The 16355-nt window shown below is 53.0% G+C and overlaps 2 protein-coding genes across 5 annotated transcripts in view; one reads left to right on the plus strand and one right to left on the minus strand.

Annotated features, from left to right (window-relative positions):
- The window catches only part of Gas6 (growth arrest specific 6), a 30113-nt gene extending 23136 nt beyond the window's left edge, over window positions 1-6977 (plus strand). The window contains exons 11-15 of the mRNA XM_040733594.1: window positions 1130-1294; window positions 2426-2594; window positions 3950-4122; window positions 5544-5772; window positions 6495-6977. Of these exons, the coding sequence (XP_040589528.1) occupies window positions 1130-1294; window positions 2426-2594; window positions 3950-4122; window positions 5544-5772; window positions 6495-6649 (891 nt within the window). The 3' untranslated portion in view covers window positions 6650-6977. The remainder of the gene's footprint in view (window positions 1-1129; window positions 1295-2425; window positions 2595-3949; window positions 4123-5543; window positions 5773-6494) is intronic.
- Tmem255b (transmembrane protein 255B) overlaps window positions 6900-16355 on the minus strand; it is a 30672-nt gene continuing 21216 nt past the window's right edge. For 2 of the 4 annotated variants that reach the window (XM_040733596.1, XM_040733595.1), the window contains 2 exons: window positions 15754-15897; window positions 9175-11624 (listed from right to left, as the gene is read on the minus strand). In XM_040733596.1, coding sequence (XP_040589530.1) covers window positions 11457-11624; window positions 15754-15897 — 312 coding nt within the window. In that variant the 3' untranslated portion in view covers window positions 9175-11456. Of the gene's footprint in view, window positions 7159-9174; window positions 11625-15753; window positions 15898-16355 lie in introns of those variants that run through there. The other 2 variants (XR_005872389.1, XM_040733597.1) reach the window with 2 other exon arrangements.

Here is a 16355-nt window from a genome sequence, read left to right on the forward strand (position 1 = left end):
TGTCCAGGCCATGCTGATAACCCTCCTGCCCACAGTAATCGTACTTGCTGGGGTCAGAACTGAGTGAGCGAACTTGTTTAACCATAGAGCTTTAGCTTGGTAACAAATCTATACAGAAGCCAAGGTCATGGTATCCTTCACAGTATAGTCTGTGGTACAGGACATGGGCCTGCGGTGCAGCTGTTGGCTCTACAAACCTTCACTTGGCTGTTATCTGACACTGTGCTTGTGCCCCATGTGAGGAGAGTTCAAACGTGGAACTCATGTGAGGCTTCAGTTTGGCTCTGACCCAGCATTTGGCTGGATTCATATTTCACTTTGCGGACTGGGAGTTCCTTGTACAGACCCACAAGCCACTGAGGGCAGCACTTCATGCCGGTCCAGTGTCCAGGGTCGCAGGCTGGAAGAGCGTCTGGGAATGAGCGAACAGATCTTGTCTCACTTTAGTCAAGACAAGTTGGGTTGCAGTTAATGTGCTATGCTTGTCTCAGAGCAGGCACCGTAGACTGCCGGGCTGCAGTGTCTTACAAGGTGCATGTCATATCAGATGAGGTTATCTAGTTCTTTTAAACCAGAATAAGCATCAATAGGACCTTTCTATGACTGTCTTTTAGAATAAATCGGGTGGTGTTTTGATTTTAATCCCAAATGTGTCTTCACATGATGGATCTTGTCTCCACTCTGAACCCCGACCTGTGAGCTCACAAAGGGAGCCACAGTGGTGACTCCGAGCAAAGAAGGGAGAGCTCACACAGGTGAGCGAGCATGGCCTCTAGCAAGGTTTAGTTCCTTCTGGACACAGGTGACATGGGCGTGGTCTTGTGAGGTCAGCCTCTTCCTGGACCCAGATTACTTGGATGTTGATTTCCCTGAAGTCTGGTGCTCTTGGCCCAGGTGACATGGGCATGGCCTCATGGGTAAGTCTCCTAAGCACAGGTGACATGGCATGTCCCGCATTGAGGTCAAGTGTCTCTGGCCCAGGTGACATGGGTGTAGTCTCGTGGGTTGGGCTGTTAGACACAAGTAACGTGGCATGCCTACCCTGAGGTGTGGTGTGGTGCACTTGACCCAGGTGATACGCCTTCCAGAAATAACCATTCACTTGACCTCCGTCCTCTGACCCCTTCAGATCTCTGTGGAGGAGCTGGAACGCAACCTCGTAATCAAAGTCAACAAAGATGCTGTGATGAAGATCGCAGTAGCTGGGGAGCTGTTCCAGCTGGAGAGAGGCCTGTATCACCTGAACCTCACTGTGGGTGGCATTCCCTTCAAGGAGAAGGACCTGGTCCAGCCCGTAAGTCCAGTCCTGAGGATAGCGCAGCAAGCTCAGGTTTGGCTGTGCCTAGAGGGGTTTGCCCGTGTCTGACAATCCGGAGAGACCCTGTGCCGGCAGCCGGCCATTGTCCATCAATAGCCAGTCACTTCTGCTCATGGTGCCCATTTACGTTTTCATTTTTGCAGTAAAGATTAAACACCTTATTTTGGGTTGTTAGCCATACCCACATTTCCTGTGGGAGAAGCTCCAAGTGGGAGGCTTCTTTTTTTTCTGTCACTTTTCAAAGTCCTGCTTTTTTTCTGTCCTACCCCACACCTGGCCTTTGTACCCCAGCTGTGTCTTCTCCCCTGGTCAGAACCCTCCTTTAAGGGTAGCAACATCTACTGCAGATGGAAAACCTGTTTGGTAATTGATTGACTCAATCACCACCATTCAGGAGAGCCCTAAGGGGATGAAAACATCAAATGCACCATTGCAGACCTTCAACACATAGATGAGGGTGACCTAACTGGATTATATAATAGCCTTGCACACAGTGAGTGTGTGGTCATGAGGGTGACCTAACTGGATTATACAATAGCCCTGCACACAGTGAGTGTGGTCATGTGGGTGACCTGGTTTGATTATATAACCGTTTGCACACAGTGTGTGTGTGGTCATGAGGGTGACCTGATTTGATTATATAACATCCTTGCACACAGTGAGTGTGTGGTCATGTGGGTGACCTAACTGGATTATATTATAGCCTTGCACACAGTGAGTGCGTGGTCAAGCTGGGACTGGCATCCCTGGCCTGGCTTTTTTAGCTTTGCTTTGTAGGCCTGAGTGAGGGAAAACACCGCCACAGCAAAGCACCCTGACCTTTGCGGTCAGTCAGGTGGCAGGTGCCTTCCGGCAGACAGAGCAGGTGCCTTCCTCCCTGCCACAGGTGTTCTCACCCCGCATGGAGTCTTAAAAAGTGAAGAGTTCTTTTGGGGGGGAGGGAAAAACCCTCCCTATATTGTTTTTGCATTATGGACCTACACACACACAAGCCAGAGGGCCCTGCCAGCAGGTCCTGTAGTGCCAGGCTCTCGCCTCTCCTGCTTCCGGTCTGCTGTTATGGTGTCCTGGCTCAGGAAGCCACCAGCAGTTAACCTGTCTTTCCAGATTAACCCTCGCTTGGATGGGTGCATGAGGAGCTGGAACTGGCTGAACGGGGAAGACAGCGCCATCCAGGAAACGGTAAAAGCAAACACAAAGATGCAGTGTTTCTCTGTGACTGAGCGAGGTTCCTTCTTCCCTGGGAATGCCTTCGCCTTCTACAGCCTCAACTACAGTAAGTGGGTGTCGCCCTCCCTGGGCTAACTGCGGTGGGACTCCGGGCAAGTGTGGGCATCCATCTAGATGGTTCCTACCTCTGTGACAAGCTGGTTACCCACAAGCTGGGACAGGGCTCAGCAGAGAAGGCAAGGGCCAGCTCCAAGACAGCTACCTGGACTTCACATAGACTTAGCCACGGAAGAGGAAGTGATGGTCCAATGGTTAGAAAGCGGTAGGATGGGCAGGCCGGGGGGTGGGGGGCGGCTGCCTGGAAGAAAACCCGGAAGATCAACAATGGACATGTCCGAATGCGTGTGACAGTTCGCAGTAGTACCAGGCCTTCAGTGGCCAGTGACTTGTGAGGCTTAGAGATCAGAGGTGGTTTAGAGGAGCAAAGAGCATGAAGACAGGAAAGCCGGTCTTTATCACCCCTGGAAGGGGTCCCGCAGTGGGTTCTCAAGTCCACAAAGTGTTTTTATTGTTTTTTGTAGTCTGTGTTCATATGTTCAACACACTAAGAATTAACCCTTATAGGTGTCAGCTAGGACAGGGTAGAGGAGTTGATTTGATCGATTACAGGGAGGGGTGGGAACAGGCCAGCTTCAGGGGCCGCGACATACCGCAGAGAGCAGTGAGGCCGACCAAGTGTGTGCCAACCTTGATTCACTAACAGCGGCTCTCTCTAGTCTACGGCATTCTTAGTGAGAGGCAGACCCAAGTGTCAAGACTGGGGGGGGCTCTTCTGGCCTCCCAATCAGTGAAGGTCTCCCACGTGGCCGCCATAGTGCATGACCTTAGATGAAGTGTCACCCATGTGTATTGTGTGGGAATGAGTTCACACCGCGAGGATCTGCAATGCCAAGCCATGCCACCCAGAGCACAGACACACACAGGGCTTGCCAGAGCTGTGAATCTCACCGCCTCCCTTCATGGGCGTGGCCTCTTAAGTTCATGCCCACTTGCATGCTTAGGAGTCTCCTGGAGCTGGCAGGAGGGAGGCTAGCCCATTGCCTGGAGCCGTGGAAGGAAGGCGCTCTGTCCGTCTGCAGAGGGGAAAGTGGAAGCGAGGCAGTGGATGGCCCTTGGTGGCTGCCCGCTAGGTCTTTATTACCTGGAGGGCACCAGCAGGGCTCTTTGAAGCAGAGAGCAGCAATCCCCGGTGCTCAGGCCGTCTCCCCTCCTTCCTGCCTGCCGTGTGCTGAGACGCTGGCAGGTCTCAAAGGCACAGCCCGTGGCACCCGCCTTTTTGCCGGGAGGTCCCCTCCCGGGGTGTGCAGAGCTGTCTCTTGTGGTGCTGCAGTCTGAGTGGCTAATCACGCTCTCGCCTCTCTGCCGCGTGTACTGCCTTGTAATGGGCCGCTTTCATCGCAGCCCGGACGTCGCTGGCTGTCGGCACGGAAACCACCTGGGAAGTACAAGTCGTGGCTCGGATTCGCCCCGCCACTGACACGGGGGTGCTGCTCGCACTGGTGGGTGACAACCATGTCGTCCCCCTCTCTGTGGCCCTGGTCGACTACCACTCTACAAAGAAGCTCAAGAAACAGGTAGGATTCAGCGCAGTCACAGAAGCAGACAGAAGGTGGGACCAGCTTGGACTAGGATACCCTGACCTCCGAGCAAACCCTTTTTGACACACCCCCCCTCATTATTCCCCTTCAAGGAAAAATCCTAAGGCCCTGCCCACTCTCTGGGATATTGACTTGTTGAACCTTTCCCTGCCCTAGAGACCCCATCCCAGACCCAGATCTCTACCCAGGTCTGAGAACACACAGCTAGGCGGTGCCCTCTGGTTTGGAGCCAAAGCTGCAACGCGGTCACAAACGCACTGCTGTGAAGTCAAACAGCTACTGGCCAGAGTGGCTGGTGGTGCAGCTAGGGACTGAAACCTTCGTGCAAGCTCCTGCTGGGCCATAGGTGTAGGGTGTCCCACACATGGAGCAGCGATTCATGAGTCAGGTAGGGTCACTAGCACCGTGAGAGTTCCAGTTTCTTTCAGGGTTAGACCCACTAACCTCACCACTGGCCCTGATAACTTATCAGATGCTCACAGGGAGTGATGCTGGGTGGACCCTGGATTCAGGTGCGCTTCAGGCAGAGCCCTCCCTCACTGAGGACTCTGCTGACTCCCCCTATTCTATTGAACATAGGGCTGTTGAAAGTGAGAGGAAGACTTTCTTCCCCTCTCTCTCATGCCCCGAAGAGGAATGTGGCTCAGACAGGTGGTTTCTGACCCACACCTGCCCAGGCCCTAGAGCCCTGCTGGCTGCGTATACTAACTAGTAACAAGGCTGGTTTCCCTGATACACACCACCAAGGGGACCAGACTCCATGCCACTGGGCATCAAATCAACCCACCCCTGGCATGTGTGACAAACAGCTAAGGGCTGCCAGCACATACTATTCACCCTGAGAGGCTGGGCAGAGGGAGAGGCTCTTTCCTGTGCCAGAACCACAGCTACATATGACAAATGTATCCTGCCGCCTCCTTTTGAAAAGTCAGCTCAGGCTGGGTGGCCAAGTCCTCAGTTTCCCAGGGACTTTAAATGTCTTTAAAATGCATGGATGTTTTTCCTGCATTGTGAGTATACTATGTGCCCGTGGCTACCAGGAGAGCGCAGCAGATGCCCTGGAACTGGAGTTAGAGTTGGTTGTGAGCTATGCGGATGCTGAGAAGAAAATCCAAGCTCTCTGTAAGAGCAGCCAGTACTCTTAACCACTGAGCCACCACCCCCCCATCACCTCTCAGCTGCTCCCTGCTGTGTATGCAAAGAAACTGAGTACCAGGGTTCCTGGACCTCCTCGTACCCAGGGCTGCAGGGTTACCACATGTCCTAAGAAGGGGCTAGCGTTGAGGTGGCCAGCCTATGAAGACCAGAGGCTAGGAGGACAGAACAGGGGGACACTGATCCCTGGGTCACGCCCGTGCTTCTGTATGCCCTGAGCTCTGTGCCGCTGTCTCCTCCAGCTGGTGGTCCTGGCAGTCGAGGATGTCGCCCTGGCACTGATGGAAATCAAAGTGTGTGACAGCCAGGAGCACACAGTCACTGTCTCCCTTCGGGACGGTGAGGCCACCCTGGAAGTGGATGGTACCAAGGGCCAGAGTGAAGTGAGTGCTGCCCAGCTGCAGGAGAGACTGGACACACTTGGGACACATCTGCAAGGCACTGTGCTCACCTTTGTTGGAGGCCTGCCAGGTGGGAGCCCCCTGACATAATCCCCGGGACCAGTGTGGCTGACTTGCCTCACACGTGGCCTTTGCTAAGGACTGTGAGACAGGGTTGTGTTACATAAATGCAGGCTGGCTTCTGTGCTGGGGTTGGAGCGAGAGGTCTTATTAGTTCAGCCCTCAGTTCAGGGCAGGCATCGCTCTGAGTCACCCATTAGGAAGCGTTGTCTGAGAGCCCAGGAGCCCAGACACAGAGGGGAGGATTAGCAGGTGAGGCAAGAGGCAGCCACCTAACTACTATTGCCAAGGATCACAGTTGTCAGTGTCTGCTAACCCCGCCTCCACCTACCAGGGCAGCCAACTTACTTGGGCCCATGGGTGGAACATGGGTAGTAGCGGTGGAGAGGCCTGAGTCCTCTTGTTAGCACACAGCGGGCTCTCTGGCTTTTCTTTTAAACCAATAAGGCTTCAACGGAGATAACAGCCCAAGGCCCTGAAGCATGGGAACTCATGAGGCACAGTGACACTCCTTGATAGCCAAACCGTATGCACGCATGCCTGGGAGGTTGAGGGGTGAGGATGCATTATGTCTCTGCTGAGCTGTTTCCCCATGAGACGGTAGCATGGAGAAAAATAAACACCCTGCAGAGAGAGTGCAGGCAGGGCTGGCCATAAGCACTATAGGAGCTGTGAGTGGTGCTACCTGGATTTAGCCCTGACCGCTCTGTATCTGGTCTCCCACCACTCCAGACGTTCCAGTGACTTCGGCACCTGTCACAGCATACTACCGTGGATGCATGACCCTGGAGGTAAACCGGAAAGTCCTGGACCTGGACGAGGCCTCGTACAAGCACAGTGACATCACCTCACACTCCTGCCCACCTGTGGAGCATGCCACTCTCTAGCACCCAGGAGGAAGCAGAGGTGTGGGCACACGGCACTGGCTCCTCCCAAGCAGGCCCTGCAACACTGGAGCAGGTGGGCTACCGCCCCGGCGGCTGGTTTTTTCCTTTCTTTACCTTGTAACATATCTGTACATACGGGACTGGCACCAGGTCAGCGGCTGCTCAGAGAGCCCCTTGGCCCGGTGGCAGCTGGCTGGCAAGGGTTGGCCTAGAGGACTGGCACTTTGCAGCTGAGTGAGTTTGAAGAAAATAATTCTGTTATTTTTTATTACCACGTGCTTCTGATTCTAAAATATGGAAAATAAAATATTTACAGAAACCTTTGTAACCCTGGGGTGGTTGGTCACTGTCTGTCCTGGAGGTGTCTCAGAACTGAGCTTCCTTCAGAGCAAACGGGCTTTGAGAGCATCATGTCACAGGCCCACCACTGGATCTTTCCTGGGACCCCTGTGATGATGGCACAGGATGGAGCCAGAGTTCTCCAGCCAGCTGCAGAGCCTCAGTTTACCCTGCAAATGGAGACAAATCCTCCATGGCTCTGCCATCAGCCTGCCCCAGAACCCTTCTTAAAACTGTCCCTGGCACCCAGTATGTAGGGGTGGTACCTGTGCATACTCTCCCATAGCTTCCTATACTGGCCACTTGCCTCCCTTGGCTGCCCCTGTTCCATTTAAAAGGTCTGGTCTTCTGTTTCAAGGCTACGAGCAGAGCTGGGGGAGCTGTACCCTCCCCGGGCAGCAGGAGACACAAGAAATAGCAGCTTGTTCAGTGTCTCTGAGCTGTCATTTCTTCATAAGGGAAGAAACTGGGAGCCACTGATTTTTAACTCCAGCATCCTGTAAGCTCTGGTGAAGACAGGACAGGGACAACCCTGTTGAACACGGCTCCAAGAAGGTAGGAAGTACAGTCCTGCCCGGGATTCCTCCCTGCCTATGTCCTCAGGTAGCCTCAGAAGCCCACAGGCTTCTAGAGGCCCGCTCTGTCTTCAACCGGTGAGGACCTTCGGTGGTTTCTCCTTGTGTTGGAGGCAACTCTGGAATGTTTTCATGGAATGTTCCCATGAATGTCCTCCAGCCAACTCCAATTCTCTCCAGAAGGTCATGAGGTCAAGAACAGAAGAGGACAAATGCTGGTTTGGAGCTAGACCACACAGACGAGCGTGGGGGGGCACATATTTGGCATTCCTAATCGGCCTTGGGGAGGCATCACCACTGTGGGGAAAGAGCAGACACCTCTCTTCACTGATGTTGTGTCCTCTGCCTTGGCTGGCACCAAGCCTTAGCCCATCTCCTGCCAAACAAAGCAATACTCATCTGCCAGTTTCCCACCATGGGATCCTCCCTTCCCCGGTCCAGCTGGCCAAACTACAGAGCACCAAGGGGAGCACCAGGAGCCTTTTGAGGAGGGATGGGGCAGACTGTTGAGAGAAGAGGGTGGGATGGATTGTATGCTCTTTATCGTCTGACTGATTGCAGAGTTCTTTTTCTAGGGAGGGACTGTTATTGTTTTTACATTTTCATTGCACCCTTGAGGCTGTCTTGAGCCTAGGGCCGTGCTGTGCGTTCAGGCACCCCCCCCCTTGTCAGTCAGCGCCCATCCTCCCTCAGGCTCCATTACGCTCTCCTCACAGACGCACAGTCTAGTGAAGAAATGTGTCTCCATGTTTTTCCAAGTGTTCCTAAGGCAAAGCCACCTTTTAGGAACCACTGTTTCAGAGCAGGGGATCGCTTCACTGTCTCTCCCAGCACAAAGCCCACAGAGCGTGCAGTCAAACATAAAGGAAGGCTATGTGCTCTAACTGGAAGGTATTGGATGGCCAGGATCACAGGGTTCCTGTCCAGGACAGACAGCGACTTCCTGCAAACCTATCAGGTAGAGTGAGCATCAGAGAGAGAAGCAAGTAGAAGACCCAAGCAGGCCCAGTAGAACATCCTCTGCTGCTCAAAAAGGGATGCATACAGAAGCTCGTCTGTGGTCCGTGCCATCCACAAGCTTTTGGTACTGGGCCTTGGGAAGCAGAGCTGTAATGGCTCTGTGACCCACAGAGGAGACGGTGCAAGTGGAACCCTGACTCAGCAGAGGAGCTCAGCTCAGTGTTTCTCACCAGAGGGGCGTGGCCCAGCACATCCACGCCCACACGCACGTATGTGAGCACTCAGCTGGTACCGTCCCCCAGACCCAGGACAACCGCATCTCCCGTCAACGAAAAAGCAAGTGGTAGATTCAGTGACAAAGCAGATGGTCATGAGCAAATCTCACCACCAGAGCAGAAGCCAGGCACAGAGCAGACCTTCAGGTGACAAAGAGGCGGTGCCATCGAGGGATGGGCCACAAGCCACCGAGCATGCAGGCTCCCACTGGCTTCCCAGCCTCGTTCACACAAGGGCAAGGACACGCAAGAGTATCCACCCACAACGTAGGTTAGTGTGGGCTGTGGGGGTGGTTCTGGAGCCTAGGGTACAGGACCTTACGTCCTCTGGCTGAGATAATGGAGAAAGACATTTTTGTGGCAATGAGCAGAACTGTTGACCTTGGCATGTGAAGTTTAATAGTTCTTGGCTCCAGTGGGTAGGGACTCCACAACCAAATATGCAGTTTTGATGTTCTTCAGAGAACCAGGGGCCAGTGCTAGGAAATTCAGTTTGAGCCCATTGGGCCAGGACACAGGACTATTAAATACAACACTGGGATGCTGTAATATAAAACAGGGAGGAGGTATAGGCCCCCCGCACCAAAGAGACTCTGGGGCTTTGGAAGCCCTTTCTCCCCTCAGCCTCCAGAACTTGGCTCTTCTCTGTAGTCACAACGTGGCTGAGGTGCTCCTTGTCCCAGCATGTGGCTTCGTCAAGGATGCATCTCTTTGCTTCTCTCTGGTCATGCTTGTCTTTCTGAACCTCACCCCCACAAGCGACAGGAATCTTGCCGTTGCTGTGTAGGATACCGTCTTCCACAGCCAGCACCGTGGCGTGTCCATGCCCCTTATAACTCTTCACTCCGTAGATTCAAGGCAGGGGACAGAGCCAACTGACCTCTGACCCCATCAAGGAGCAGTGCCCAAGGCCCCTTCCAAATCTAGAGAGGATTTTGTCCTGTTGCCTCCAGGTACGATTCTTTTTTTTTTTTTTTTTTTTTTTTTGGTTTTTCGAGACAGGGTTCCTCTGTGGCTTTGGAGGCTGTCCTGGAAGTCGCTTGGTAGTCCAGGCTGGTCTCGAACTCACAGAGATCCGCCTGCCTCTGCCTCCCGAGTGCTGGGATTAAAGGCGTGAGCCACCAACGCCCGGCTCCAGGTACGATTCTAAGGAGACTTTCACAAATGCCTCTGAAGTTATGGTCCTAAGAGGTATTAAATATCCTAATATTTATATATGTATGCATATATATATAGGTAAATATAAACCAGCAGAATATTGTTTGATAGTGGTCCAGGGTCATAGGGAAGCTGAGGACCAGGCTCCTGGAGGTTGTAGGGAAGCAAAAGCGTAATGGTTCCAAGGTCAGAAGCATCAAATGGAAACCAAGATGATCTCTTTCTTTCTCAGGCTGCAAGGCCAAACTCAAAATGAGGATGGTGTACAGTGACCAGTCCTCAGACCAATGGCTGTCTCAGCCCTTCAGGGATCAGTGAGCAGCTCTTGGGTTTGCAGTACCTCTTCTCCACAGGCAGACCTGTCCCCTTCCTACATGAACCTGTGTTGTGGGCCTTTGTGGAAAACCCTGTTTAGAAAACCTCTCTAGATCCGAGGGACAGACAGGCCTTGGCCAGCAGGGGGCACAGGAGTTGCATCTTCACAGGCTGGTCCTCCACCCCCACCTGCTAGTTCTGGATCCCAGAGGCCCTAGGATCCACGCAACAGTTAATTAATGAATAAACCAATGGCCACAAATCAACAGAAAAATGGGTGTGAGGTTTGGAGTCTTCCAAAAGGTGGATCTTGCACAGAGGCAGACGGAAAGGCCTCTGTCTGCCCAAAGCTTGTTCCCCTTCCAATCAGAAAAGCAGAGCTCAGGGGTTGTGTAGAGCTCAGAGGTTGTGTAGAGCTCAGTGGTTGTTCTGTCTGTCCTTTCATGCTCACAGAAGTCTGTCAGCCTGCAATGCATTTTCTGAAGCAACAACCTTTACCAAAAGAGATGCCTGGCTACCTTCCCTTTGCAAGGTAATGGCGACTGAACCAAGACTGGAGTAGAAGTGAAACAGCCGTGACAGCAGGCACAGAGAAGCCTTTCTGGACGATGAGGCTAGGGTCTAGCATAGTTGGCTGCCGGTCTTCATGTGGGGAGAGGGGGCCAGCAAAGCTGCCATCGGGTCAGCTGTCCCGCCTCACCTTCGCCTCTGGTCCTGGCCTATGCTGGCAGAGGGTGTGTCCAAGAGAAGGGAGACTCCTGAGTTCTCTATGAGGCTGGCTGCAGAGGCAGGCTTTCTCTATGTGGGGAGAGGGGGCCAGCAAAGCTGCCATCGGTCAGCTGTTCCGCCTCACCTTCGCCTCTGGTCCTGGCCTATGCTGGCAGAGGGTGTGTCCAAGAGAAGGGAGACTCCTGAGTTCTCTATGAGGCTGGCTGCAGAGGCAGGCTTTCTCTATGTGGGGAGAGGGGGCCAGCAAAGCTGCCATCGGTCAGCTGTTCCGCCTCACCTTCGCCTCTGGTCCTGGCCTATGCTGGCAGAGGGTGTGTCCAAGAGAAGGGAGACTCCTGAGTTCTCTATGAGGCTGGCTGCAGAGGCAGGCTTTCTCTATGGCTCTCTCTATGTGGCCTTTGTTACTTATTTCTGGCACCCCCAAGCCAAGTTACTTTTTAACCTACTGTGTCCATGTCAGGGTGCGTAGGGGGGAGGCTTCTCCCCGGGGAGGAGGTGGGTTGGTGTGCCCAGTGAAGGAGCATTAGGAGAACGCCCACGGCTGGAGTTGCACTGGGAAGGAGATTCTGCGTCCTCAGGCCAAGAGAGGTCAGCAGAGGACGAGGCCGGCAGGGCACTGGAGGGCTGCAATTAAACAGAGAGGTGTCCTCGATCAGCAGGTGAGGACTCAGCTACGCTATGCAGAATTTATGGCAGTGACAGCTTGGCCCAGCATCCTATCAGACCAGGAGCTACCAGCTCACCAGGGCCCCCAGGAAGCCTTCCAGGCCTAGGAACAGCCAAGACAGGTCAAGTCACCCTATCTGGTACCTGAGTGGCACAAACTTGCCTTCTAAAGCTGCTGGGGACACCTGGGGAGAGCTTCCAAAGCTCCAGACTTCCTTGGCTCACTTAGCCCAGCCAACTTTCACTAACACTGACTAGAAGAGCCAGGGACTGTCTAAAGCCAGGTCCTTAGCACTCACTAAAGAGAGCGAGGTCATTAACATCCCCAACACAGCATTCTGGCTAATAGGTCAGTGACCAAGTGTGGTCAGCCATAGTCTGGACGTTTAAGGAAGGTAATTTTCAGATGCAGTTAGCTTTTACACAGCTCCCTACTGTTGGAGAGTCTGGCCCAATCAGTTGCAGACCTTAAGGGAAAAGGTGGTGACCCTCAAAGGGAAAGGAACCCTGCCCGAGTGTGGTCCTGAGGACAGTGGGCCGGCCTCTACTACACTCATGGGAGTCAGCCATTAAAACACATCTCTTATGTATATACACCTTGTGTCTTTGAATCCCAATAGGCACCCCCCAAAATCATGGATGAGTTTGGGAGAAGAGGAATTTGGGAAATAGCACAGATCTGTAGTAAATCTTTTCTAGTTCTTTTTAGTTTTCTTTCCCCCTCTTAAGTACTAGAAGTTTGAAGTGAGGTTTTTAAAGTGACTCCTGGATGCAATGTGATGCTCCTACCAGCTGCAACCGGGGTGCCGAGTCAGGCTTCCGGCAGCATGGCCATTCTAAAAACATTGCCTCCCACGGAAAAGCCGAGACTGAGAATGTCTCCCTTACTGGAGACGACTGTCACAAAAGATTCAACTGCTGACTCAGGAATTTTGTTTCTCCATCCAATCTGTGTATGCATCCTTCCGACCACAGGGTCAGCGCGTGTCTGAAGGTCATCCTTTCAGGTCTGATAGGATGGGCTTCCCACCCTGTCAGTTCTGCCCTTTTCTGAAAATAGGTGGATAAGCCCTTAGGAACCAGAGAGCAAGCTCCCAAGAACCACGGGATAAAACCACCAGGAACCACAAGATGAAACCATGGGATAAAACCACCAGGAACCACAGGATGGAACCACAGGAACCACAGGATGGAACCACAGGATAAAAACCACCAGGAACCACAAGATGAAACCATGGGATAAAACCACCAGGAACCACAGGATGGAACCACAGGATAAAAACCACCAGGAACCACAGGATGGAACCACAGGATAAAAACCACCAGGAAACACAAGATGAAACCATGGGATGAAACCACCAGGAACCACAGGATAAAACCACCAGAAAACTCAGGCTAAACTAAGCCACCAGGAACCTCAGGATAAACCACTAAGAAACTAGGGTGAAACTGCCTCACTAAACAAGGCCTCATGAAGGCAGACCCTGCCCACATGGAGAGGACCACCCCAGCATAGCATTCGAGTGTCATGCTGAGCAAGCTGCGGGATGTTAACACAGACCCCTCTAATGTTTCCTCTTAAGTAACTTCACATGACACCCCCACAGCTATCTCCCTCCCTCCTGTTATTCGGGGATGTTCGCTGGCTGCTAATGACTTCAACAGGACAGTTAAAAGGTCTCCTTCCGTCTCTGTTGACCAGTGGAGACTGCATCCTTTCTGTTGTTCTTAGGAAACACATGGACTCATCCGATATGCCTGTTCCACAGAAACCCGATTACTTAAGCACGTGGGCAATTATCCACCCACACACGCTTCCATGAAAGCTGCTCGGCCCAGACAATAGGGTTCCCAGGTCTCCTCTGGGAAGAAGGGAAGCATCCACTATCTGCAAATCAAAGGCCCCAGAAGGTGGCAGAAAGAGTACCCATGGGGCATGGCAGGGTGTCTTTGAGGTTCTCAAAGTGTGTCCGTGGTGAAGAACTGTCCCTTATAAACCACCACAGGGGAATTTGTCCTTGTCCATGCGGAAGAGGGAAGGGCACTTCATGCGGAACCTCACAACCTGCAGGGCGGGCTGGTAGCCCCTCCACAGGAGTCCCTTCTTCCTCAGGCCAGGCCTTCAAGACGAGAGGTGGGCAGGCACCAGGACTGGCCCAAATACCCTCGACACCAGGCAGGAGGAAATGGAACCCCACATCCCAAGTTCATCTTCATCCCCTGTGGAACATCACGTGTTCTGAAAGAAGGCAGCCTGCGCAGTCTGTGTTCTGGGGTCGTGCTCTTGGCACCCATGTGATTTAGTGACTCTCTGTGTCCAAAGGCAGCCAGACCAGCTAAGGGAGACCCATCAAGTCTACCCAGAGATAGTCCAAGAGTCTTACAGGTGGATCTGACGAAAGTCAGACTGAGCGGGTCCAAGATGAGCTGTGGCCTCCTAGGGAGATTCTTCTCCAGGCCAACGCAGGAAGTTCCATGGAAAAGTAGAGGCCTTGGGGCTGCTCCTGCTGGTGCCCTTGTACGGCTATCTCGTTTCCTGACTCTAGACATAGCTGCTTCCAGAGAGGGGAGACTCGGTCCTGAGGCAGACTTTACCGATGGGACTTAGGCTCCTGGATTTGGGGTCCCTGGGACTCCATTGGATGCAGGCCCAGTTCCCTTTGGGAAGTCCCCCTAGCTCAGCCTGGGTGTCACACTGAGAGTCCAGACCCACTCCCCAACACTGCAATGGACCACTGCCACATCCTTCCTCCAGACCCCAAAGGACCCAAGTAATCCAGGGATGACAGCCCCAGCCAGTCCCTTTCCCGAATAAGAAGAGGAAGTTGAAGTACAGAGAAAAGGGACCCACCCCTTGGAGTAAGCCCTGGAAGACAGAATTAAGCTACACTTCTGGGTCCTAAACACTGGGGTTCCCGTGCTGTCTTCCAGGTGTAGTACATGCTATCAGCCCCGACTTTACAAATGTGGAACCCAGGTGGTCAAAAGACTCCCAAGTATTGCTCAAATCTGGTCGCTACATTGGGTCAGTCCCGGAACCCTGACAGCTTTGTCCATCCAAGATGGTCAGAGCTCAACACTCAAGCCCTCCCCAAACAAACGTCACTGGCTCAGCAAGGCCTCACTTTGTGTTAGTATAGCAGGTCTCCTGGGGAATGCCTGAGAACATGTGACTTCACCGCATTCACCGGGGCCCACAGGTCAGAGTTGAATAAGGACACAGATACACTCAACACAGCTCTGTGGGTCTCATCACAGCCTTCTGTTAGTGACGTAAGGCAGGTTGCCGAGCAGCCAGGCTGCATGAGCAGTCAGTACCCTGTCTAGAAGGTTTGTCTAGAACTGGGTTCTCAGTCTTCCCACAGGAGACCCTGGGCAGCATCCACAGAGGGTTTGCTTGTCGTGACTGAGGTTTTCCACATAGGAAGGCAGAGGACAGGTCCTGTCTGACACCTCACAGTGCTAAGGTGCAAGCCCGGAGGATCACAAGTTCACAATATGCCGTGTCCAAGTCAATATCGTACCATTGGACAACTGGGGCGCTTTCATTAATGGCCACCGGAACCTCGAAGGACACGAACAAGTCGAATCCAGGAGTGGAATAGAGGCAAAGCCCTGTTCAAACAAGATCTTATTCCGCACCTCCTTCCCTGACGGCCTCCAGGTCCACAGCACTGGCTGGCAGCCTTATAGACTGATTTCAGTGGATGGTGCCATGCACGGCTCCACTTAGGACACTTGGTGTCACACAAATGTTCAGAACCCAGACAGACAGTGGCATCCTCAGTCCCCCTGGCCTGTATGAAGACCAGTTCATGGCTAACAGACAGTATATAAACCAGCTAAAAGCAGTACATAAAATAAACAGTTCTTCCAGTAGGAAGAATTTACTCATGGGTTACTAGGGCCATGAGTAGCAGTGTATCTCAAAAATGACGTGGCCCACCCCATAATGATCCCAGTCCCCATCATCTAGATAAAAGCACACCCGTCTCCACTCACAACCCCACTCTGTCTACTCAGGAGCCCACTAAATCAACCACTGACCCCATGGCATTCCCGACCCCCGCAGGCAACAGCCGCTTACCTGGAGTGGCAGCGGATAAGAAGAACAGGTTGGCACGGTCATAGATGAAGGGCACAAGCCGGTGTAGGCTAGGATCTGCTGGGCAGGATTGTAGAGGATCTGGGGTGGTGGAGACGGGCCATAGGCCAGCTGAGACAGGGGGACCTGTGAAGAGAGGGCAAGTGACCACCTAACCCGATGAACCCTCAAACCCATTCAAGGCCATAGTCAGACCTCCAGGGGGCCCTAACCCAAGCCACAAAGAGCAGGCCAATCCACTCCCTCTTCGTGACTTCATAGAAAGTTCCAGAATCCTGTACATATGGTCTGTGGAGTCACCACCTGAAGCTGTCACCAGAAGAGGCAGCCTGGTAGAGCCCAAAAACTAGACTGTGGGAATTCAGGTCATAACGAGACATCCCTAAATCTCCCTGGCAACGAGAAGCCTGACACCAAAAAGCTAAGCAGCAACCCTAGGCTACAACCAAAGCCCCTGGGACGGCAGGATAAGCACACGAAAAATCACCAAGAAAGTGTCTTGCAGCCCTGTGTATCTGGAAGAACCCCTAAAGGGTTTGCCGCGGCCCCTGAAAGGACATAAGGAAGATTCTTCCCAATATTTA

This window comes from Mesocricetus auratus, unplaced genomic scaffold, assembly GCF_017639785.1.
Source record: "Mesocricetus auratus isolate SY011 unplaced genomic scaffold, BCM_Maur_2.0 Super-Scaffold_100031, whole genome shotgun sequence".
NCBI lineage: Eukaryota > Metazoa > Chordata > Mammalia > Rodentia > Cricetidae > Mesocricetus > Mesocricetus auratus.